Source organism: Peromyscus maniculatus, chromosome 22, assembly GCF_049852395.1.
Source record: "Peromyscus maniculatus bairdii isolate BWxNUB_F1_BW_parent chromosome 22, HU_Pman_BW_mat_3.1, whole genome shotgun sequence".
NCBI classification, from domain to species: Eukaryota; Metazoa; Chordata; class Mammalia; order Rodentia; family Cricetidae; genus Peromyscus; species Peromyscus maniculatus.
In genome coordinates this window covers 17,191,510-17,216,712 of record NC_134873.1, presented here as the reverse complement: position 1 = coordinate 17,216,712, position 25,203 = coordinate 17,191,510, and the positions used below count along the sequence as shown (strand labels likewise).

At 51.5% G+C, this 25,203-nt stretch overlaps 2 protein-coding genes across 32 annotated transcripts; one reads left to right on the top strand and one right to left on the bottom strand.

The window, feature by feature from the left end:
* Positions 1–6,179: 6,179 nt before the first annotated feature.
* On the top strand, positions 6,180–7,310 carry Ost4 (oligosaccharyltransferase complex subunit 4, non-catalytic). The gene is made up of 3 exons (XM_015988962.3): positions 6,180–6,185; positions 6,316–6,453; positions 7,073–7,310. The coding sequence occupies exon 2, from the start codon at positions 6,317–6,319 to the stop codon at positions 6,428–6,430; it is 114 nt and encodes a 37-aa protein (XP_015844448.1). The 5' UTR covers positions 6,180–6,185; position 6,316; the 3' UTR covers positions 6,431–6,453; positions 7,073–7,310.
* Positions 7,176–24,998, bottom strand: Agbl5 (AGBL carboxypeptidase 5). 31 transcript variants are annotated; one of them, XR_013047088.1, is made up of 17 exons: positions 24,702–24,942; positions 24,249–24,515; positions 23,405–23,662; positions 23,018–23,189; positions 22,558–22,721; positions 21,669–21,846; positions 21,090–21,268; positions 20,247–20,706; positions 19,671–19,840; positions 19,243–19,378; positions 18,521–18,723; positions 17,799–18,028; positions 10,504–10,659; positions 8,999–9,111; positions 8,669–8,715; positions 8,064–8,197; positions 7,176–7,711 (listed from the first exon to the last, which is right to left on the bottom strand). XR_013047088.1 is itself a non-coding variant. In XM_042267369.2 (17 exons), the coding sequence occupies exons 3-17, from the start codon at positions 23,614–23,616 to the stop codon at positions 7,540–7,542; spliced, it is 2,805 nt and encodes a 934-aa protein (XP_042123303.1). In that variant the 5' UTR covers positions 23,617–23,662; positions 24,249–24,515; positions 24,702–24,912; the 3' UTR covers positions 7,176–7,539. The 31 variants fall into 31 exon arrangements, 17 of the variants coding, with proteins under 17 accessions (XP_042123303.1, XP_076415071.1, XP_015844433.1 ...); XR_013047084.1 differs by having other exon boundaries at positions 8,669–8,807; positions 24,702–24,912; XR_013047089.1 differs by having other exon boundaries at positions 7,176–7,546; positions 24,702–24,912.
* Positions 24,999–25,203: the final 205 nt, after the last annotated feature.

Below are 25,203 nucleotides of genomic sequence, written 5' to 3'. Positions count from 1 at the left end.
TCCTCCCCCACCTCTCCAACCATCGTTCGCCACATCTGCTTCTTGTTAACTCCGGGAAAGAGGGGGGCAAAAAAAAAAAAGGAAAAACAGAGAAATGTAGAGTTGCCGCCGGGCTTGAGGCCAGCCTCCCAGACAGGCCACATGGAGCCGGGGCCAAATCTGGATAGGAGGCCCAGGGCTGGTGGTTAGGACCAGGAACTCCTGCCAGAGTCCCAGCTCCCCTGGGTCCGTCAGAACAGGACCCTTGGGAGAAGATGAAGAGAGAGGGAGCCCTGAGGACAGCCAGCCAGAGGGAAGGCAGGACTGTACAGGGGATCCTGCATGTGCGGGTGAGGCGGGACCTCACCACCACTGGGTCCTTCTGCCTCCTTTTAGAGGCTCACATGGGAAAGTAATTCATTTGTCCAGGTGACACAGCACACGGATAACATGGCTGAGAGTGGACTCTAAATGACTCCAGTGACTCCGGAGAGGAGCGGGGGAGGGGATGCTCCATGGAGACAGATGGGAAACCTAAGAGAGAGAGAGAGAAGAGGAAGGAATCAGAAAACAAAGCACTTTTCTTAAACAATGGAGGAGACAAGAGGAGAAGGCATCTCCTTCCTGTCTGCCATTGGTGAAGGTCAGGCTATAACCAGGAAGGTTGAATATGGTGATAGCAGAGGTAAGACTTAGTCCTTCTCTGTTGCCTGCAGAGAGAGAATCCTCAGCTTGGCCCGAAAGCTCTTGGTGAGATGCCTGCTGCCTCTGGCCTTCTCTGTGGTATGTTCTGGACCTGCATCTCCCGGGGGGACGCTAGAGGGGAGAAGCTGGAGTACCAGACAGACAACGACTACCAGGGGTTGCCGTGTGCCAGGCGCTGGAGAAGGTGCCCGAGTTGCAAGTCTAAAACTCTGTCACTGTCGATTAAGGAACAACTCCGGTGGTTGGGCCCCCAAACAGAGAACCACAGAGGCAGGACGGACCTATTGCCAAGAGGCCAGGACAAAGGAATGATGTGTGCGCTGGCTAAGAGTTGGGGAGAGACATCTGGCTGCTGGGGGTAGGAGAAGAAGCTGCTGGAAAAGGCAGAGCTTGAACAGTGTGGGGCAGGAGAGGAGGAGGAGTAAAGGACAGAGACTAGGGAAGGGCAGAGATCTCAGGCTCAGGGAATGTGGTCTGCCTCAGTTTCTTCCTCAGACACAGGGATAATATAACTGCTTCCGTCTTAGGTTTATGAGGATTAATAAACATTTCAGAATAGCGCCCAGAATATGGTCAAGGCTTACTTAGTATGTGTTAGCTCTTTTTTGGTAGACTGGAACTTGTGGGAATCCTCCTGCCTCAGCTGCCTACACTCAGCAACTGTTAAGCTATTAATTGTCAGAAAGGAGCAAGGAGGAAGTGAAGAGAGGTAGGTTATGGGCCAATGAGAGAGGGGCTTCCATGACTGGCCAGGCTATTGACTTCAAGGTTTGGAGTAAGAGCGATGAACCCAGAATGAGGTTACAAGGACTTGAGTCTCAATTGCTGGAGCTTGTAACTTGGAATACTTTCCACACCACCCCTGGGGGTCTGTTTGCTCTCGAGGGCCTCTTCCAAATTCTACACTGTAAAGTGATGCAGAGGGGCTGTGCTGGTGAGCACGGCCATGAGGAGAAAGAAAGGTTATGCCTGCTCGGTGCGTGAAGATGGAGGGAAACACCACAGAAGGTTCCAGAGCTTGAGCTAAAACGAGGAGGTTGGAAAGAGTAGGCCTAGAGGGAAGAGAGGCTATTTCAGTCTGAACACACAGGGAAAAAAAATAACAAAACAAAACAAAAAAGGAGAGTAATACATTCTAGTAGAAATAACTGTCAAGAAGTCGTTAAAATGCAGACCTGCATTCTGGGAACCATTTATAGAGTGCTAACTGGAAGCCGTGAGAATGAATGTCACCGACTCCTCTCCTTGACTCCGAGTGACTTGAGAGCCACAGACCTAGACTATGACCTTGGTGGCCAGAAGAAGTACTGATGTTGCAAGGCAAGGTATTGGGGGAAAAAAAGTCAGGACCAATAGAAATCCAATAGAAGTAGCAATATGTTTGCTCCTCAGGGGCCTGCGGACCAGCACATGGGAGGACTTGAAGGAAACCTTCCCAAGAGGCCCTGATTTCAGGGGTCTGCCAGTGGGAGGTGGGAGCCTTGTCTCTGGGCCTTTGTATTACTTGTAGGCCGTGGCCCTGGCAGAAACCACCCCCCACCCCAGATTCCCCTGGCTACCACTATGTATTTTCTTTTTTTTTTTTTTTTTTTTTTTTTTGTTTTTTGAGACAGGGTTTCTCTGTGTAGCTTTGCGCCTTTCCTGGAACTCACTTGGTAGCCCAGGCTGGCCTCGAACTCACAGAGATCCGCCTGGCTCTGCCTCCCGAGTGCTGGGATTAAAGGCGTGCGCCACCACCGCCCGGCTTGTATTTTCTTTTATAATTTATTTCACTTTATTTTATGTGTATTGGTTTGAAGGTGTCAGGTCCCCCAGAACTGGAGTTACAGACAGTTGTAAGTTGCCATGTGGGCGCTGGGAATTGAACCCGGGTCCTCTGGACGAACAGTCAGTGCTCTTAAGCACTGAGCCATCTCTCCAGCCCCGAGTTTTGTATTTTCCTTCTCCTCCTCTCCCTTCAGGGGACCATTGGCAACTTTTAAAAACAAAACAAAACCAATAAGCCAGGCCAGGCAGTGGTGGCACACACCTTTAATTCCAGCACTTGGGAGGCAGACACAAGCAGATCTCTGTGAAGTTTGAGGCCAGCCTGGTCTACAGAGTGAGTTCCAGGACAGCCAGGGCTTTTACACAGAGAAACCCTGTTTTGAAAAAACCACACCAAACAAAAAAATCAGCCTAGCCTTCCTGTCACTGCCCAGTTCCCACACATTCCCCCTCCTGTGCTCCTGGGTCGGAAATTCTGTTGTACGGTTTAAATGTGTCGTGAATGCTGGCTTTGAAAAGAGCATTTCTCTTAGCCTTGTAATTAGAAGCCAAGGCCCAGGCTCTGACACGAAGGTTTGTGAAATCTCCTGCTCACCATTCACTGGCAGTGAAACTTCCCATTGCTGGCCTCAGGGTGAGCGAGCAAGCAGCAAAGGTGACCAGTGTTGGCAAGGACGCAGTAGTGGTAGTAATGGTGGCAGTGGCATTGCTGTGGTAGTATTGGCAGGCGGTCACAACTTTCCAAAGTCATTGGCCAGAATTGCTCACCAAAAAAAAGCTACGACCTTGTAGTAAGACAAAGTCTATTATTTTTGTTTTTGTTTTTGTTTTTTTGTTTTTCAAGACAGGGGTTCTCTGTGTAGCTTTGCACCTTTCCTGAAACTCGCTTTGTAGCCCAGGCTGGCCTCGAACTCACAGAGATCCACCTGGCTCTGCCTCCCGAGTGCTGGGATTAAAGGCGTGCGCCACCACTGCCTGGACAGACTCTACTTTATAACAACTGTAAAGGTGGGGGATTTTCGGTGACCTAGTGCCTATGGGACATCTTGGCCACAGGCAATTCATTCATTCAGCCATCACTGACTTAGCAAGGAACTGAAGTTCTCAGAGCCAGGATAGCAGGGGCTCCAGAAATAAGGAGTGTTTTACGTCTAAGGCCTTCTGTTAAAAAACTAAATAGTGGGTGGGAAGAAGGGGAATCATGTGAATTGGGTCTTGTGTCATGCCAACACAGTTGGGAATTCAAGCCAAATTTCATGCCTGTCCAAATGCAAGCGTGCGTGCGTGCGTGCGTGCGTGTGCGCGCGCGCCTTTCTCCAGGTATAATACTTTAGGAGCTGACCATCCTGGGACTCAGGGACCAGTCTTCCTCCTTTCCCAAATCTTATGTATTTCTCACTGCTAAACCTGACCCTGGTCCTCATGTCCTGTAATCCCAGCACTGGGGAGGCAAAGGCAGGAGAATCCTGAGTTCGAAGCCAGCCTGAGCTACATAGTGAAGCTCTATTTAAATTGCAACAACAATAAAACCATCATATTAATTAGAGAGTACGTTTCATAAGTGTTTCACTACCACCTTCCCCAAATCCTGCCAGGATGAGGTTTGGCCTGCTTCACTTTCCCACATACTTTTCCATCCAGGATTTTTTTTTTTTTTAAATCAAGCTTTGTCATTTCTTAGCCGAGTCTAGTTCAGTCCTGAGGTCAGTTTTTATTTCAGTTCCTTTAGGCACTAGGCCAAATGACCCAGTGAAGGCTGATAAAGACTCACTGACCTAGGCACGGGAAGGGAAAGGGAGGTGAAGGATGTTTCTGGGTAATTCTAAAATAAATCTTTTCCCCGTTTGTCCCTGACCTTTGGACAACCTCCTAAGTCTCTCTACTGTGTGTGTGTGTGGGGTGGGGGGACGGGGGCGGGTAGGTAGAACAGGTGTCCTCAGCCAGCTGTAGGACCTTGACTAGGTTACCTTCTGGGCCTATTTCCTTCTTTACCAATAAGCACATAAAATGACAATAACAGATCAATGAGGTGCCTTTCGGTTGTGGTTGTCTAGGATGCTCTGCACCTGAAATCTTGAAGCACTTCCCTGGGCCTTCTCTTAAGGTTCAGCTTCTTTTAAAACTATAGTCGAATTCTGATTCAATAGCATACCTAAATGGTTGAACTTGGATCTGCTCCCATTTTCCAGGAGACACGAAGCATACTAATGTGTAATCCTAAAATCTAGACATCATTCTTTCAGGGCGGAGCTGGGGATACACCAGCTCAGGGAGGGGTGCCTGGGGAAAACACGTCTGGGTTTTCACCCCTGTTATGTGGAGGGCACGTAGGCCTGGGATTTCTAAATATGAAACTTCTGGGAAACAGTGGGTGAGGGCTGGGGCAAGAAGTGGGAGGAGGCATGGAAAACTATAAACTAACTACTGAAGGCAAGTATTGAGTTTAGGAGCAAGCTGGACACAGACTGCTGATGGTCCGAGACCAGAGAAAGCAGCATTGGAATAGTGCAAATTCAGCTCACTGTGCACACAGGAGGCAATTTGGTCCCCTGTCCCAGCTGTTCCAGACCTATAGCAGCTCCCGTACAGTTTTCTTTGGCTCAGAGAAGCAGAGGCCTCCCCCGAGCCCTGGCCCCCCTCTACCGCAAAGCAACTGGCTTCCATTACCCCTGACAGCTCCAGAGCAACGAACGGTCCAGCCCCCGGCCCTGCCTGGCTCCACATCATTCCCTTTTATGGCGAAGGTAGAGCAAGAAAGGGGAAACCCGTTTCTAGCTGGAGAGAGGGTTGTAGAGATTCAGGGTGCTGCTACCCTCACCAGTGACCCTCGGATGTCTGTTTGTCTATTGCAGTCAACTCTCTTCTTCACCACAAACCCACGACCCCTCTGGCTTATCCCAGCCCTTCCTTTCCTACCCCCTCCTTCACATCCGGGGGGTGATTTCCCACTTGGCCGAGGTCCCACGTTTGGTTTTTGATTATGAGAGGGTCCGCCCTAATTTCGACGCCCACCTCCAGGAGTGGGATGGAGGCAGGGTGCCCGCCTGAGACGGGTACTGGCCAAGTAGTCAGTGATCCGCCCGTTTGGTAGGACGTGGTTTCAGAAAGACTAGCACCCGTGAGAGCACCGGCGTCCTCAGTCCTGTCCATTCGGCACCACCTTCCACTCCATCCCCACCGCCTGCGAGCCTGGGAGGGGACCGGGAGGGCAGGACCCAAAGGAAGCACCTGGCTGGGTCGGGCAGGGAAGCGAAGGGTGGCAGCGTGCAGGACAGTGAGTCGGAGCCTGCGGGTCAGGCCCGGCCTCCCGCCCGCAGCACCCTCGCCCTAGCCCACTCCTGGGCTCCGGGGAGGCTGCCAGCACAGCATCGCCAGCAAACCGCGGCTCTCCCCGCGCCAGCTGCCGCCAGCTGCGAGATCGCAGCCCCGCCCCGCCCCCCGCAGAAGGGCGGCCCCCAGGCTCCGCCCAAAGACCCGCCCACCGCAGCTGGGCGGCCCCGAGGCTCCGCCCAATACCCGCCCCTCGCAGCTGGGCGGCCCCGAGGCTCCGCCCAGGACCCGTTCTGTGTGTGTCTGCGCACGCGCACGCGCGCCGCCCGGAGCAGACGAGTCGGCGTGGTAGAGAAGCCGGAAGTGCCTCGTTGTTTCCCCGGCCGGCTCTACGGAGTTCCGGCTCAGGTCGCCTCCCTGGAGCTTGTGCCGCGGTAGCGTCGGAGCCGAGGCGAGCCGGTCAGGTGAGAGGCTCGCAGGCGCCGTGTCCCACGCGAGCCCGGCGGAGGCTGGACCGCGGTGGCGAGGACCGACCGGGCCCGGGGAGGGCCGGGAGAGCGCGGCCCGAGGCTCAGTCCCTCCCCTTGTCCGCAGGATGATCACGGACGTGCAGCTCGCCATCTTCGCCAACATGCTGGGCGTGTCGCTCTTCTTGCTGGTGGTGCTCTACCACTACGTGGCAGTCAACAATCCCAAGAAGCAGGAGTGAAAGTGGCGCTTCCTCCGCCCCAGGTAACGGTCCGGGCAGTGGCGCCCAGGCCCGGGAGAGCCGGGTGGTGAGGCCGCGCCAGGGCCTGCAGGCCTGGGGACGTCAAGTCAGCGAGTGCCGAGCCGAGCTTAGTCCAGAGCCGGGCCCCTGTGTTCGCACCCTGTACAGTGCCTTGCAATGCGGCTTCCTATCCAGTGTGGGTGGGCTTCCGGGTCCTCCTCTGGCTCCATTTTGAGGTTCCCGGTAGCTAGAGGCCCAGGTTACAGGGTCTGGTTACAGGGAGGCGTTGACGCCAGCACCAGCGCGGCGTGACTGTGCCCACCAAATATGGGGGATCGGGCCCCACTTTCCCAGAGGCCGAGGCGGTATTTAGGCAGGTTTGGGGGAAGGGCATGGTAGTGAACGATGTAGGCTTATTTCCATGTTCCGGAGCCAGCGACGTTGTTTTTTTTATGGATGAACCACAAACACCATCCAGAGAGGAAAGACGGGAGGGAGGGGGCAGAGTCTGGAACCCAAGTGTGCTTAAAAATGTGAGGGGAGACGACGGGCTAGGTGGGGGTTGGCTCCTGAAGGACTCCCCCCCCCCCCCAGGCGAGCTGCAGCATTTTCCTTACCTCGGGTCTTTCCCCTTTTTTCTAGGGTTCCAGGACATAGTCTGAGGCAAGATGGAGGGTGTGAGGGGCCTGCGCCCTTCACTTCATCTCTCCTACCCATCACAGCATACAAAGCAACTACACCTGGATTTTTCCAAACAACTTTTATTTCCTCAAAGTCTTCCTTAACCCTATGGAACAAGAAGCTGCCACTGAATAGGGCCCAGTATAGGGGCTGCTTTCTTTTCTACACCCTCCCCCCAATACAAAAATATAGATACGTATTTTTTGTGGTCCCAAAATCTTGTGCTGTGGAGGGAGGGAAGGGGTGGCAGGTCCCTGTTTTGTTCTGTCTCAAGGTGATGTTCTGCAAGGCCTCGGACAGTGTGGCCAGTATTCCAAGGAGCTATGGTTGTCACATGGTATCAGCAGCTGGAAGACGGGACTAACATAGCGTTTCACTGTGCTCCCTCACCTTAGGTCTACATCCTGGGCATGGAGGTAAAGGCATTGTCAGACCCTGGGGAAAATAGCGAGTGATGGAGATTTAGGGACCAAACAAACCTCACATTGGTTCAAGGGCCCCCTGCTGTAACAAATCCGGGTTGGGGAGTCAGAGAGAGTACAGGAAATAGGAGAAGAGGCAGGGGCAGAGCGGGGCCGTGGGGGGCCGGCCTGAGGCAGCCTGCAACAGAGAAGAGAGAGGAAATCAGGGTTGTGGAAACAGCCCCTTCTGTGGTCTGTTAGCCAAGGTGAGAAGGGAAATGAGAAGGTGGGTGGGGACAGGCAGATTGATTACTGCACAGATGTCTGATACTAGAACTAGCTAGCTAGTGCCTAGGCCTTAAGAACCTAGCTACAAGTTATCCTTTGAAGTGAAGACTGAGGCCATGGGAGAATAAAAATCAGGGACTAGATTATGAATGAAAGTGCATTTAGTCTTTGGATAAAAGAGAAAATGATCCTGAATGGTGGGAATGGGCGGAAGGAAAAGTAGAAATGAGGGGTAGAATGAAGGGCTGGACTCCGGTGCTCACCCTGGTGTAGCAGAGCGGGGTCCCGGCTCCTGCTCACTGCTCTCTCTGGTTTGGGGGATAGGGGATGTGGGGCTTGAAGAGCCTCTCATCCCTCTGCGAGTCGGCGGTGAGCTCCGGCCCAACCTGGGCCTAGCCTGTGTGGACAGGGGTAGTCTAAGAGGTTGGGTTCTTCCATGAGGCTTTTCTGCTTCTAGAGTTTCCATGCAGAAGAATCTAGCACAGAAATCAACAGAGGTGCTAGGACCTTGAACTCCTGGGCACTGTTCCTAGCTGAGAGGATGAGGAGGGTGGTGGCTCTAGAACGCCCAGATTCAGTTTATGACAACATGCCAGGCCTTACTTATCTAAGGGTGGCGAAAGGACCCAGCATTTCACCTCCATGGGTATCCCATGGCCAGGAGGTGGCTGAGGAGAGAAGCACCATGGAGGAAGAGGGACGAGAACTAGCAGGCCTCCCTCAGCTTTCTGAGCCTCCGCCCCTGCCAGAGCAGCTGACGCTTCGTCAGTCAGCTGCCTCTACCCAACTCTAGTCAAACTAGGAAGAAGAGCTTGTCTGAGCTGGAGCTGATGGTAGGGTTCCTAGGAGCAGTAACCAGATGTGTTACCTGGGGAATCCGGGACCCCTCCTGGCGGAAACTCTCCTCGGGCAGGTCTGGTCAGAAAGAGAGGAGAAGCTAAGGACGGGCAGGGAAAGGCAAAGCTAGCAGGCTGCGGTTGGGGTGCGTCTGGCAGGGACAGTGGAGTCTGAAACAAGCAAGATACCTGGCTGACTGGGACAGGGGAGGTTAACACACAGGTACCGTGGCAGCTCTGCTAGGCTGGTGACAGAAGGCGCTCAAACAGGACTCAACAGTTGCCCTCCCAGGGCTCAGGAGAAGAGTGCCTTCCTGGGTTCTCCTAATGCGAAGGACATGGAAAGACCCCCAAAATTTTACCTGCAAACGAGTCCTAATGCAGGGGATCCGAGCACCAGCCCCTAGCAGACTTTTCCCAATCACCATGACAGCCTCTGGCTTGTCCCCTGAAGACGAGAATGAGCAGCTGCTCCCTAGAGAACAGAGGAAACTGACATCAAGGCAGGACTAGGAGAGACAGGGACTTCGCTCACATCAGTCTCCTGACCTTGTTTTGTTTTCTTTATAGTGCTGGGAGTCCAATCTAGGATTACTTCACGATAAGCCGGGTCTCACTGCTGAGCTACATCAGCAGCCCTCACCCTCAGCACCAGTGATAGTTGGCAGTACAATCCCTTGTTGTTACAGTGTGTTTGTGCATAGTAGGATGTGTATCAGCATCCCCACCTTAAACTATGGGGTACTGTTTCCTCCTTAGGTCCTTGCCCACTGTAATAACCAGAACCTCTTTGGATGCTGTCATATTGTCCCTGGGTGGCAAAATTGCTTCTGAGGGGTTCTAGTCTGATCCAAGGAGTGAAGCTGCCACTTTGGGTTAAAATTCAACCCTCAAGTTTAATGACTCAATCTGTAGCCTTAGAGCCCGCTCCAGTCATATGTTTTGGTATTTAGGAATGAAGTCCAGCTGGGCATAGTGGACTTTTTCATCCTAGCATTCCAGAGGTAGAACTGGAAGGCCAACTGGTCTATATAATGAGTTCCAGGACAGGCAGGGCTACACAGACTTGTCTCCAAGGCCGAGTCGGGGAGTCCATTATGCACAACAACTGGACTGAGGACTAACTTGATTAAAAACTGTTAGGTTGGTACACTATATGCTGGACTCAATCATAGAAAACAATCCTGCTAGGCACGGTGGTGCCCGCCTTTAATCCCAGCACTCAGGAGGCAGAGGCAGGTGGGTCTCTATGGGTTTGGGGCCAGCCTGGTCTAGAGAGTTCCAGGACAGCCAGAACTACAAAGAGAAACCCTTTCTCAAAAGAAAAAAGAACAATCCCATTTAGTTCCTTATACCACTGGATCTCTAACTTAAAAGGAGTAGGTGCCTGTGAGTTTAGTTAGGGCAGAGGATCCATTTATAGTCAAAACAGGCGAAAAGCCTGTGTTTTCCAAATGTTCCAGTTTTATCCCTGCTCCTAGGTCTTGCAGTTAGGGAGCTGCACTTCGCAGGTAGGAAAAGTCCTCAGATTCTTTCACTACAAGTGAGGACTAGATAGTATAGAGCAGTTCCTGCACAGAGTGAAAGGTCAGTAAATGTTAACTGTTAACTTTATTTTAGAAATTCATCTCATTGCATTCCAACCTCCTATACAAAGGCACATGTGGTAGGAATATGAGGTACCAGAATAGCTTGCATCTGCTCTGAAGTGGCCTTGACATCAGGTCAAGAGGGGAAGTCCAGGTGAGGGAGGAGTACGGCTGAAGGGGTTTCTTCTTGAAGCTTAGTTGGTAGCCTGTCTAAGCCCTGGGTGGTAGGGAGGGTAAGAAGCTGGGCAACCTCGAGTTCAGGGGCTGTGGGTACAGACCTGATAAGTTGAGTGAATTGGGCAGTAGGCAGGAGCCCAGGTTTCGTGAGGAGGCTGGGCCAGAACTAGGAAGAGTTGGGGATGGGGCCAGGCTGCTTGTGGTAGGTCGATGGTTCAGTGGCTGCTGCCGCCGTCTCCTGTCGGGGCATCGGGGCTCTGAGCGGAAAGGACACAAACAGGTAGAAGATAAAATAAGTGAGACGCTGTATGATAGCCTTCACTGACCTGCTGGTCTCCCTTTGGTCTTAAGAACAGTGCTCCCAACCTTCATCTTCTCATAATCCTGAAATCTCTAAGGTCCTTTCCTCACCAAGTGCGTTCTCTCAGACATTTCTACCTGTTAAGTCCGAGTGCCAAACCAAATCTCATGGTCTTCTCCCCTGTCCTTTTTCCTGTCTGCTAGAAAGCTCACTCCACTTTCCTGTCCCCCCTTGCATTTACGTTTGTTGAGTCAGATCCTAAGGTTCGGTGCCTGTAGTAGAATCTTACTCAGGCCATCACCAGTGTCTAGATGCAGATCTTTCTTCGCTGTTCTTTCTCCTTTAGCTTGACTTTCGAGTGTGGCTCAATTCTGAAGGTCTTTTTAAAGATGACATCTACTCTAAACCTTTACATTCAGAGTCCTTCCTGTGTTGTGTCTCCCGGCTACCTATCATTAGGATGCTGGCTTGATCATTCATCCCTCAGCCGTTGTTGCTACTAGCTGTGGGGTTCCTTTGAAATTTCCCTTTCTCTTTTTAGGGAGTACCTTGGCTCCCTCCCATGTCCCATCTCAAATGTCAGCTCCCTGTAGTTACCTTGGCCATTTACAGGCAGAATTAGTTCTCAGCCTTTTTTCACATGGCTAGTAGTTGTTTATGGATCAGTCACCTCTCACAGTTTAAGGGCATACTTAACCTCTAGGGGCAGTACTCTGATACACTCCTTTGGCTAGAACTTGACAGCTACAGGTTCTGAAGGGTGGGGTCCCAGAGACACACAGGGTGGGTGGATGGGAAAGGGGACTTGCAGGTTCAGTAGCTTTTAGCAGGTGCCATGTGCTCCTGAATTACCGCAGAACCAAAGAAAACTGGTGTCAGTATTCCAGATGTCCTCTACAAGCTCTAGGTGTGTGGTGTGAAAAGTGTCCAACTCTGCAAGTCAGTGACAGTGACTTCATCTTGTCTACACTGAGTTGTAGCAGGCAGTGCCATATACATAGCAGTGCAAACCTGTAATCCCAGCATGCAGAAGGTTGTGGAGTGTGATCACAAGTTCTAGGCCAGTGTGTGCTTCATACTGAGGCCCCGTTTGAAGGCATGTTTCTGATCTATCTTAGAATGGAAGCCCTTCTGGCTATGTGACACTCTACTGGATGCCAATTAGAGTCTAAGGTGGACAGTGTAAGAGCCAGACCTTAGGGGCTAGTGAGTGGAAATGCTGATATGACGGCAGAAGTCACCCGAAACATTAGTCACCCTCAGTGACTTGTCATACTTACGTGTATAATAGACCTGGTGGTTTTGATTTAAAACGTGGGCACTAGACCAGGTGGTAGTGGTGCACACCTTTAATCCTAGTACTCAGAAGGCAGAGACAAGCAGATCTCTGAGTTCGAGGCCAGCCTGGTCTACAGAGTGAGTTCCAGGAAAGCCACGGCAATTACACAGAGAAATCCTGTCTGGGGGCAGGGGGATGTGGGTACTAAAATTGTCTCTTAGGGTTGAATGTGTACCTTTAAGGCAGATCTCTGAGTTTGAAGCCAGCTTGATTTACACAAGTTTTAGACAAGCCAGGGTTATATAGTGAGACCCTGTCACGAAAATGAAAGCATATTCCTCAGCACAGAAGGCAGAAATAATAGGGTGCAGATGATCAGAGATCATGTCTATATACAGGCAAGCTGAAATCATGTGATAGGGTGATCCTTCACCTTACCCTAAGGAAATAATGAAGAAGCAGGAAAGTGATTGGAGTATGGTAATGCACATCTATAATCCCAGCCTCTGGAGGTGGAGACAGGAAGAAGGAATTCAAGGCCAGTTGTCTACAAAGTGAGTTTGAGCCCAACTTGGGCTATATGAGATTCTGACACATTGAAAAAGAAAAAAAGATTAAAACCTTTGGGACATATGTAGGTTCTAGTAATAAATGGAGTGCTGAAGGTCACTCCAGAAATAATGAAGCAAACCAGATAAAAGATAAAGCTCAGGAATCTTATCCCTAATGAGTTTCTGAAGAAAAGGCAAGGTCTGGTTGGTCTGGAAGATACAAGGTATTAAAGACAGCATTTCAATCAATTTAAGACCGCCGTAACACCTGCCCAGGCCTTCCTGTAATTTGTCAGTGAGAACACATGGCTGGCTCACTTTTTTTTTGGTCGGGGGAGGGATGTTTTGAGATAGGGTTTCTCTGTAACAGCCCTAGCTGTCCTCGAACTCACAGAGATCCGCCTGCCTCTGCCTCCCAAGTACTGGAATTAAAAGTGCACCACCACCACCTGGCTCTAGCTCACTTTTGTGTTTTGACTTTTGACTCCTCTTAATCCAGGTCTTATTCTATTCCTGTTGAGAGGATAAAAGGAGCCCCGATTCTGGATTTAGTTTGAAGTACAGACAACAGCTTAGTGCTGATTACAGGGTAATGTGATTGGCTCTGCTTCCAAAGGTGGTGAAACGGTATTTTATGGTAACAAGCTGGGACTGGCAGGATAGGACTGGACCTTATCAGAGATTACACGGTCTGGTAAATTGAGCCAGGCTGCCCTCACCTGCAAAGAGTTAGGATGCATGCATGTTCTAAGCACTAGAATCCAAGGTGTCATAGTTGGAAATACTAGTCTCTCCATGTAGTGCCCTAGATATTATTGAGTCCTTGGAATGCTCACACAGCCGGTTCTTATAACTCTTTGAAAATTAGAAAGATTAGATAAGCATTTAATTTGACTCCCAACTAAACTTTTCACTCAACATACAATAAATGTTTGCTGAATACTGAAGTGTTAGGCATAGTGCTAGGTACTGGTGTTGGGGGAAATTCCCTGATGCTGGTTTGCAGTGGAAAAGGAAAAGTGGCAATGGTGAGGGACAGCGGGTCCTCTGACTCACTCCAGAGGAGCTGCCTTGAGGGCTGGACATTAGCTACTCTACCAGACGTTGCCGGTTAGCTGAGCCAAGGCATTGACTAGATCAGGAAAGAGTTCCAGGAAGATCAGGTTCAGGCGACAGCTGTGAGTCAGATGAGAGGTGCTGGTGATGGGGTGACAGTTAAAGGCTCGTCTTTATACTGCCTCATCTTTCACATCACTGTTTGGCTGCATGGGCTGAAGGGCCAAGACTAGAATCATGCAAGAGGGAACCTAGGATGTAAAACTGAAGGGGGCTAGTGCTTGATGGTGGAACTTTGTGTCTGGGTGCCTCACCTGCCGCTGCGTCACGGCGAGGAGACCTGCCTTGTCACTCTGCCGCTCTAGTTCACCTCTGCTTTGGCAGTGTCGCACAAGTCTCTGGCTTTACGTCCACACTGGAGTATTCTCCAGTGACCTCTTCCCTACAGCCACAGTAGCTACAGATCGCGTTGCTGGTGTTTCTGAGACAGGAGACTGGCATGTGCTACAGATCTGGACAGGTAGCCAGAGCATGGTTTGCAGGTGGGGGAGTCGGCTAGATTCTGGCCCTAAGGTCAGGGACTATTTGGCTTCCTACGGTAAGAGCTTTCCTCTTTGTCTGAAGTTGGTGATTTACTGGCTTTCTACAGCACCATCTCCAGCTTGAGATGGAGCCTTTCAGACCAGTTCCCTGCCTGCCTTAAGCTGCTGGCTGACCTGCCCAGATCTTTCCTGAGAAAACTCCCTGGAACTCCTAATCTCATATTTGTTCTAGTCAATAAAACCAATAAAATGTATAGCTAAATATGATATACACAGTAATTGAAATTTTTTATGGGGAGGGTGTGTAGAGCCTCAAACTCACTATATAGGCAAGGGATGACCATGTCTATATCTTCAAGTGCTGGGATTACAGGCATGTACCACTCACTACACCTGACATAGAAATTTTACAAATAAATTCACAAGCCAACACAACAAAATTATCAAACCACAGTCCAAATTTTGGGGTCATAAAGTATACCTCATTTATGGTTAAAATTTCTGAGATCTGGGGGTCATATTTTTTTCTTTTCTAGCTTTGAAAACAGGCCAGCCAAGATGGCTGAGTGAACAGACACCATGCCTGACAAGCTGAGTCCAGTTTCCAAGACCCACATGTAGAAGGGAGGACAATTCCCATCAGTTGTCCTCCCACCCCCACACGGGTCCCACGACATGCGCCCTGCCCACAGACACACAATAAATAAGTATAAATAAATAAACCCGATAGCCTGCTGTGCTAGAAGCCAGAGAGCCAGAGGTGTGGAAGCAAATGTCACGTGGTAGGACAGATCACCCTAGACAAGTAAGTTTTCTCAAGAGTTGACTGAAGATGCCATGTCCAGATGTTAGTCTGCACTGCAGCCCTATCTAAAATCAGAGCCAGTCTCCCTTCCTTGGGGTCTTAAAGAACAGTGCCAGCAAATGCCTGGCAGAACGCTTTTACGATTCCTAGGGCCTCACTTTTTAACTCCGTACAGTGTCATTTTGATAGTAACTTTCATCTTGACCCCTTGACTTCAAAGCCATAGTTTTCTGCTTTTACAAATACTTATTCAAGTCTTGGGGGCATCTCTTCTCTACCCAGCTCTTTCTGTTCCAAGCTCGTTCACCCAGGAACATGCCTTCTCACTTGACGTTACTGGCACTTCTATCTATGTGGTAACTTAGATCTCCAGTTCTCCACTTGCCTTTACTATAGTTCTGCATGTCTAAAGGCATCTCCATAGATAACCTAAGAAATCTAGGCATGTCTAAAGTAGCTTTTCACTGTTTTTCCCCAAAGTGTCTTCATGTCACCATAACTTCCCTGTGGGACATAGCTTTGAAGCCTCCTAGCTCATCTGCCTTCTACCATTACTGAATGCTGCTGCTTCTGTTCTGATGCTTAGACATCCCCCTGTTGCAGGCCTTGGTCCAGGCTCTAGTTGCTCATGTGTAAACAAATGACTGCACGCCTCCCCTCTCCCTGTCCAGACGCAGAGCCCAGTCTCTTTGTTCTCATTTTTCTTAGAAGCGTATAGTTGCTACCATATGCCTCATTTTAAAACATCCTTGTTTTCAAAACAGTTCCACTTCCCACGTTTCTTTACCAGATTTTGTGGGTGAAGGGTGTAGTCCTTTGTATGCCAGTTAAGTATACATGCTTTTGCTATCCACCCAGGCTGTGTTTCTGATCATGGCTGTCATTTCTCATTTCTGGAATGTTTTTGTCAAGCCACATACTATTTATTTTTCAAAGCTGTTTCTCAACCGAACATTCTTTGCTTAATTGCTCATGACCTACCACAGTAGCTCCCCAAATGCCCTGGATGTTTATAATGTGCATGTCCTTTTTATGTGTATTTACTCTCTTCTTTCCGCTGTTAAGCTTCAAGTCAGTCAACCAAGAATTACTTAGTATTCAGGCTGCATATTTTCTATTAGTCCTCTGGGGAAGTACCAGAGAAAGAATACAAGCTCTCACATCAAGGATTTCAGTGCAAAGTTCTGCATCAGGGAGTGGGGCTGGAGGATGTCACCAAAATACTGATTAAAAACTGCCTATGGCTGGGAATGATAGCCTGCAACCTATAATCCAACAGTTGGTAAGTTGAAGCAAGAGGATCCTAAGCCAATCTAGGCTACAGAACTCAACTCGGCCTCAAAAAGACAAAAGAACTGCCTTGAATCCTCACGTAATGATATAGAGAAGGACCTTCATGGTCAAGGACGGAAGATTTATAATGCTGATGAAGAAATTATGAGCTATGATCTAGGAAAGGCTGACAAAAGAAAGAAAAAAACAACAGAAAAACTTCATGCAGATTTAACATGGGAGACTGGATATACTGGAGCCTGAAAGCCAAGCTGGAAAAACTGCCACTTAAGGAATACACCACTCTACCACTTCACCCTGTGAGGAGAGTCTCATTAGGTAGCCCAGATTGGCCTTCACTTGTGATTCTCCTGCTTCAGCCTACCAAGCCAGGGTTACGGGTATGTGCCACCACACCCACTGGACGAGCTGTTCCTAAAGCAGTCTAAGTTTTCTTGTCAGAAAAATGGGAACATCATCTATCCCACAGGACCTGGTTGGATTAAGTGAAGCTATTTATGATATTGTCTCATTCATTATTAAACGCTATCTAGCTATGAAGCATCATGATTACGAATTTAATATGTTAAAGCACAGTGCATAGAAGTATTTATTCCCAGGTTAGACAGACTCTCAAAGGGGGTTGGAATGTAAACAGAACCAGGTTTCGTATCAGAAATAGGAACATCCTAATTAATTGAAGCTGGGCTTTCTCTGCAGCTTCTTTAAGTAGCAGTCAGATTTACAGACACCGACTAGGGCATATCAGGGCCAATACAAAAGCCAGGTTGCAAACTGAATAGTACAAAAATGCTCATAGTTCCAGCTTACAAGTCTCCATGTTTTGACAAGATTTCTATAGCCCAGAAAACGCCAACAGTACTGATTTGTGGTGTATATTTCTAGAACTAATACTACAAAGTTCTCTCCCCCAACACAACCCAGCTTCCTGCCAGCTTTTGTTCCCCCATCCCCACCCGATTCCAGTCCATGCGTTGGTCATAAACATCTGACCCAGAACCTCTTATCAGGTGAGACCTAAAACTTACTAATGTCTATTGTGCCATTGTGCACATTGATGAACAGGGATATACGCTGATTTATATGTCTGGAATAGAAGCTGTTTCAGTTCTGCTTCTCCTTGGAAGAACTGGGATCTTGAATTACTATCTGAATAGCCGTGAAGCCAGGAAGTATCAGCCCACAGAGGCCGTGGACAGTGCTCATCATTCTACAGTGCTAGTTTGAATTTCCTCCTCCTGCCAACAAGAAGACACTGCAACATTGTCCTCGATATGGAAGTTCCATGTCTGGGTTTGGCTCTGCTTTAGCTAGTGTTTTGTCCTTGGAAATGTCCCTGGCTCCTAGCATGTGCTGAAGCTACAACCCCCAGGCCTTCTTCCTGTGGCCGGCCATACACAGTACTGCTCTGAAGTCGTGCCGCAGGAACAACATTCGCAGGAGAGGCTGGAGGTTCTTCTGCTACAGACTAGTTTATTAAGTCACCCCTTGTGTGTCTTCAAGCTCTCTTCCCCCAGCAATGCCCCAAACAACCGAACATCTGCTGCAGGGTTGCCCAGACCGGCTTACCTCTGACAGGGCCCAGCACCCGATGGCTGACCTTCTGGGTGCTGGAGCTCAGGCCTGGCAGCCCTGCAGGCCGACTGCCATGAAAAGGGAAGCTGGGAGAGTTCTTCATCTGTGGAGAGTTTTGTTGGCTGCCGCCGCCACCGCCACCGCCACCACCACCGCCACCTGTGCCAGTGCTGAAACTTCGAGCTCGGCTCAAGGCATTTTCAGAGCAGGAGACGGGTACTCCACTGCAAAGAAGCAGACACCAGTTAAGGCCTGGGGAGAAGGGTCCTAAGGCTTCCTTAGGACACAGCAATTAAAATTCACTTCCCGCCTCAAAGGGCATAGGAACCCATTCCCAGGAAGGAAGGAAAGAGGGAATGCATGCCCATGGATGGAGAATCTAACTTGGGACAAAGCCCCTAATCTTGGAAGGGTCATCCTAAGTAGCTTTATTTCATAAAGGATTTCTCCCTTATTTTGTTGGTGCTGGCTCTAGAACCCTGGCCACAAAGACAGGGGTTTTCTGCACTGTTCTGGATCTAGGAATCCCCTGGACTGATTTTCAGCTCCCTCAGCTGTAGCTCTAGGTGAAAGGGGCGAGGCTCCTATTCTCAAAAACTGAAGTAATCTCACCAGTTTTCATTTACCCAGGACCCACCACGTGGCACCCCCTCCTCACCCACCCCTAGAGCTTGCCAACCGTCCAGCACCCTGCTGTGCCCTGCTGCTGGTCTTACTTGTTACTTTTGGGAGGAGTCCGCGAGCCTCTCTTCTTGTTCACGCCCACATTCACAGTGCTGGTCAGACCCCTGCTGTTGCGCACATGCTTCAGCATCCAGGCCCGCAGGTTCGTGAGGCTGTTGTGTTCTGACAGCACAATCCGGGGCCATGGGTTACATTCGGCCATGTCCAGAGCTGCGATGGCCATCGCTCTTCCCACCTGTGGGGAGGTCAGCGTGGGTCAGTGTCTTTGTCCTCTAGTCTAGCTGCTGTTTGGGGTGTGGTACACAGCACAACAGGAGAGAAGCAGCCAGATGTAACAGTGGGTACCCTGGAGTTTGTGCCCAGGTTCTTTAACTCAAGTCTATCCACAGCTCGCTGCTCTGAGCAGGGGCTGGGGTGCTTTTGGTTGACACTATGAGTGAATTTCCCAGGAGAAAGACTTTGTATCTGTTACAACCTGAAGTTCTCTTTCTTTTATTTGCCTAGAAAAAGACACATTAAGACTATAATAATGGGTGCTTTTGAATGTAGGGGTGAATCAATCCACGAGGAAGATCAGCTGAGCCCAGGTGATTTACTTCGATGTGCCAGGGTTGGGATCAGAAATCATGCCTGTGTTCCTGCCTGTTACCATGACAGTCACCTGAAGAAAATAAACAACCCTGCAGAGCACCTGAGATTTGGGCATGGATTCTTCCCAGGTTTTGGGGTTCCCACTTAGTCTATGGATTCCTACCTGCTCAAACAGCTCCACAGTGTATCTGGAGGGGAAGGCCGGCGGGGGAGGGGGGCTGGCACGCCCGTTGTCGTGGCAGGCGGCCGGGATGCTGTTGACCGAGCGTCCGGTGTTGTAGTTGCACTCAAGTGTGTAGCTAAGACACGGAGACCTGTGTCAGTGTCCTGTCTGAACAGGCTCCGACAGAGTGGCGAGGGACAGTGTGGATGGCCTAGAAGAGACCACTTGGAAACAAGACCAGGAGAAAGTGCTAATAATCCCAACTAACAACTGACTGTGTGCCCAGGAAGCCCTCCAAAAATAAGACTCCCAGATCAATGCCGACCGAGACTCTCTTAAGACTTGGTGCTTCCAGCCCTTACACACCCTGGAGTAGGTGGTTTTTCTTAAAGAAGTTGTTTTCTCAACTGTGCCAGTTTCCTCCCAACCTGTGTATTATCCCTGAGGCTTTGTAGATGGCAACGCGGCCGCTTCCCTCCTTGGACTGGCCATCCCTGCGGTCTCGGGCATACATGTTCTTCTCTGAGAAATTACAGCCCTGGAAGTCAAAGTGGGCTGAATTCAAGGAGATGAGCTTTGGATAGAGCATGTTTTCCACCTGTGTGGGGAAGAAAAGGCCACTCAGAAGACGGCACGGGAAGAAGGGACAAGGGACAAGCAAAGGAGGCAGCTGGTCATGTGACTGTAGCATAGACCATTGTGACCATCAGCAGTGATCAGTGCTTCTTCAAGTCGCACTGCTGAACATTATTTCTTTTAACATTTCCCCTCCAAATTTCCCTTCTGCTCTGGTTCTCAAGCTCTACAGAAGACTGGGGTGCTGGTAGCTTGCTCTTCCCTCAGGGGTCGTGATAGAATGGCTAAGCTGTAAGGGCCGCATGCCATCTCTTTGAAGCCTGTGCAGAGGCCGCATCTCCAGAAGGCCACCTTCCCACCTTGCCTGTACCCTCGCCCTCGTCTCCTAGCCTGCAACGCTGCCTGCCACACAGTACCTAGAGTCCTACCTGGGTGCTCTCATCACTAAAGCTGTTTCCGTACATGAAGCAGCCCCTTTTGGAAGCATGTCCATGCAAGTCCACATAGTAAGCAACACCACTCTCTTTTGGGGGGATGGTGTCAGGGGCTGGCTCCTCCAGTTCAGGAGGCTGCTGTGGCATAATCCACACAGTATTATCAGTCTTCTCTTCTGCTGGCTCTGTCTCGGTCCAGGTCTCGGCGTTGTCCCCATCAGGTGACTGCCCACGGTGGGCTTCATTGTGGAGGTTATTGGCTTTCTCGAGGTCAGAAAGAGGAGTCTCAAGAGGGAGATGGAGACTGGGCTGCTGGACGCTGGGACTCTTGGAGTTGAGGCGGGAGTGCACGTGATGGTAGAGAAGCACAGCTTTGGCGCCATAGATGGCGGGGTGCAGGACGGCGTCGGGCTTCAGGTACTGACGGTTCAGATTCACTCCCCGGGAGTCTGTGCTGTAGGAAGACAGGACCGAACAGGGTCTAGGTGTCTGGGCCAGCAAGAGACTAGTCTAGAGCAGGGACAGGAGACTGGAGACTTAGCTTACTGGAAAAGAGGAGGACATGGCCTTTCCGTGGCTCGTCCCCTACCACAGAAATCAAGGGCAGCTGAGCTCCCTCTACCGGAGGACGTCTTCACCGGTCCTCCTTCTGCCCCCACCCAGGAGTGTGCTTAGACGCAATCACACCCCTCACCTCACAGGAACATTAGAGGACCTTGTCCTTGTGCGGGTACAGAGGACTAGGCATACACACAAGTCAGAAGGCTGGCTGACTTTCACAGACAAGTGGGACCGAAGAGAACCGGGGAAACCCAAAGGACTGTTTAGGCTCCTTACCGGTAGTGACCCCGAACCACACCATCAGGGTTTAACATGGGAATCAGCTTAAAGACAAAGAGTCGACGTAGGGTTTGCGCCCGGGGGTCATCAGGTCGAAGGATGAAGTCCAAAAAGCCATTGAAGACAAAGCTAGATGGAGTCTCTCCAGGGTGTACCCTGCTGCTTAAGAAGAATATCTGAGGTGGAGAAGAAAGCAGAGAGAAGGTCAGTGGTGTCCCAGTTCACTCTGACATGGGGCAGAAAGAGCCCTGAGACTTCTAGCTGGCTGCCTGCCAGAGGTACAGGAATGCAGTCCTCTGCCCCAGGCTACAAGCTAAGCTGGGTCCAGAATGTGTAGAGGAGACGGCTTTACATTCGCCTCAGTGGCTGGGGCTGGAATAAGGCGGCCAGAGGACTGTGTTATTTCTTTATGCGTCTGTCTGTGGGCGCCTGTGGAGGCTGCAAGCCGTCCTATCCCCTGTAGATACAGGCAACCACACACACGTGGTGCTGGGAATCCTCTGGAAGGGTACCAAGTGCTTTTCAACACTGGGCCATCTCCTCTACCCAAGACACCGCTCTCTTCTCCCCACTCACCCTTTTGCCTGTGAAGCGGAACGGTCGGGGAGTGCTAAGGTCAGGAAATAGCTGCTCTAGACGAGGCTCCCGATCTTCTCGGAGCCCATGGCAAGAAGTGACTGTTAGTAGATCTACCCGAAGTCCATCCAGAGAATGGCAGAGCAGCTCCCGGTGGTAATAAATGCTATCCAGAGGACTGGGGGGATAAAATCATTAGTCGTAAGTCCCTAAAGTCTTAGCAAGAAGTGGGCAGCATCACCAGCTCAGGACTTGAGTTATCTGGTCCCTCACCAGAACCTTTGGGGCCTCTTAGTCTTTTGAACTGGTGAGCCTGGGGATGTTTGTGGGCCTGCACTGCCGGATGCAGAATACAGGACTGAAGCTGGGTATGTGCATTCGTGCATGCATGTGTGCATGCGCGTGCGTGCACGTGCATGACATGCCTGTGGAGGCCAGAGGACAACGTGCAGAAGTCGGTTCTCTCCTGGCCTGTCAGTTCTGGGGATGAATTCGCATCTCCAGGCTGCAGCACACACCTTCTCTACTCACTGCGGCATATTGCGCCACTGCTCCACCCCTTTATTCAGGGTGAACTTTTGTTCGATTTCCTAGTTTATGGGACGTCAGGATAGATTTGTGTAGACAGACAGCTGTCATCAGAGGGGCAGGTGAAGACGACATGCCACAGCACCGGCTAAATTCTAGGTAACTGATGAGCACCGGGCCTGTGGGGGATGCCGTGTAGGCGGTGGTATGGTTGCAAAGGAACACCTTTTTCAAAACGCTACGTTCTACGCAGGGAAAAGACGGGGGACGTTCTGGCCACGAGCTCTCAGGACAGATGCCAGAAGCAGCCGAGGTGCTGCAGGAGCTAAGACAGTGCGGCGGGGGAAGGGCGGGTGAGCACCTGTTGAGGGTAGAGTAAGTCTCTGGAAAGCGCTGGTCTAGCTGGCTTAGCAAATCCTGGCAGTCACTGTAGGAGAATGGGTAGCAGAAGGCGAAGAAGGTGGTGGCCCCCCGGCCCTCCACAAAACGGTGCACAAAGGACAGCACGAACTGTGTCTCTGTCATCTGGGGAGTGGAGAGGAAGAGGGAGGGGACAGTTATCTATATCGGGAGTGCGCTCCTCCTGTGGGGACGCCAGGAACTGACCTCTCGCTTCTCACCTTGACCAACTCCCTCCCTGATACTTTGCACATGAGAAAGAGCCAGCTTCTCCAGGCTTGCTGAAGGAGAGGCTCATCTTGGACCCCAGCTAGGGGTGGAAGAGAGAAGATACTAAAACTCAGGGGCTCCAGCTGCCTCGTGCTCCCTTTAGGAACGTTTCCTCCGCGAGCACTCAGGCTTTCCTCTAATGAAGAACTCACCTCAAAGGTGGGTCTGTCTCGAATGCGTTCCCAGCGTGGCCGGGAAGGCAAGGTGCGCACGAAGGGGGCCATGCCCTGAGAATACAGCTTGCTCTGCTTGTTCATGTTCATAATATTGATCTTGATAAGTCTGCCCGGAGTTCCTCCCCGGACACTGAAGTAGAACCATGATCTGAGAAGCAAGAGTGGCCGGCTGTCAGTCAGACGTGGGGTGGTCAGAGAGACGGTGTGTGGGGGAAGCTGGACCAAGTCAAACCGGCCAAGAGCTATTCAGTATGGGGGGGGGGGGGTGTAGTGTGCTGTTACGTGCAAAGTCAAAGGACTGGCCACACTCCGCACGGGCACCCGGACACCCGGACACCCCACCCACCCTCTCGGTCCCCGTACCTGTTCCCGTTCTCAAATTCTGTTTCCGCACAGTCTGGCCGGGTCCACACGTTGAACTCGTAGTCAGGGGAAGCAATGGCACCAGTGGGGGCCGAGGCCACCCCTCCTACCCCTTCCCCATCACTGGGCACAGGCTCCACCTTCTCCACATGGGCTAGGTTCCCTGAATCAAAGCGAGAACTGAACAGCAATCCCCCACAACGCAGCTCCATGGTGGGGCTGGGAAAGCATCCTCTTGCCCCACACTGGCCCTGAGAGCTGGGGGAAAAAATGAAAGGGTGTAGGGAGGAGGGGGGAGAAAAATGCAACAATGTTCTTGAGTATCTCGAGATAAGTAAGGATGCTTTTAGTACTCTATGAAGCAAAAGACTCCTTTTCTTAGAAAACATGGACGTAGCCTTCCAGCAAGACAGAGAGAAAGCAGAACTCTGTCCCTGGACACCAAAGGGTTAGGAGTGACCTAAAAGACCCCATTTTACTACATCGCAGCTGTTGCCAAATCAAATGCTCAATGGGAAACACTAGCCCCTCATGCTTCTCAGACACCTGAAGAGCAGGGACGAGAGGTCAGATGGCTGCCACCGACTCTACGAGGGGCCATTTTAAAATCTCCTAGACTGGCTTCGTACTGTGCAGCCCGGAGCAGGAAGAACCACATTTCTAAGTGTGAATGGTGGCTTCCTTTCTTTACCCCTTTGTCTCCACGCTCACCGACTAGAATCATGCTGCTGTTTCTACCAGACCTCGGAGGGCTGTTGCTGTTGTTACCACCCGCTTCCTAGACTACGCCTATTAGGAAATCTAGAAGAACATGGCCCGTGCCTGGCCAAAGCCACTTGCTCACCTGCCCTGAACCTCAGTTCCAATTAGGGTCTGTTTCCATCCTCCCGCCCTGGAGACACTGGAGCCCGTGCAAAAGCTACCCTCGAAGACGTGGGTAACGGGTGTCCTAAGCACCCCTAGGAAGGCTGGGCCGGTAGAATCCCGCCGGGCAGCAGCGAGCAGCTCCTTGATTCGCGAGGACCCTCGCACTGACTGCCTCGTCCAGGGCAGGGGTGTGGAGGCGTGGGAGGGGTCGAGACCGAGACACGGGAGGGCGGGGAGGCTGGTCCTAGGGGTCAGAGGTGAGGCCACAGGCTCGGAGGTGGTCAACCGGAGGCGGGGTCGGCCGGCCGCGCCAGGCCGGGGGGGCGGGGTGGCATTCGACGGGGGCTCGGGCGGAGCGGGCTCCGAGAAGGGGGCGGGGCCGGCCGGGGTGGGGGGGCGGCGGGGCCGCGGTCCACGCAGAGCCCCTCACCTCTCTCCGGGCCGCTGCTCCCGCTCCCTGTCCCGCTAGCGAGGCGGCACCTCGGGCCCCGGCACCCGGGCCCTCCACCCAGGACCCACACAAAACCAGAGAGCCGCGGTGCCGGGACCCCGCTCTGCCAGGAAACAAGAAGTCTCTCGCCTATTGGCCGCCGCGGCAGCTGGCTACCCGCCCAGTAAAGCGCGCTGCCATTGGTCGGCGCGCAGGGTTCCGTGCACGTTGGCAGGTACCTGCGAGGGGGCCGTTTGGGGGCTCCCCGCGGGCCAGCGCGGTGCGCACCGCTCGGGCGGCGCCTCCCCTGCAGGCGGTTAACGGCCCGCCTCGGGAGGCGGGCCAGACACAGCGCGGGGGCGGGAAACAGGAAGGGACTCACCTGCGAATACGAAAGACACCGTGTGAAGCGAGCGGATCCTTGCTCACCGTGGCCCTCGCTGCACTCTAGAGCAAAACGGCGCCTAACAGTTCCTGAGCCAGTGTCACCCAGTTAGCCGGT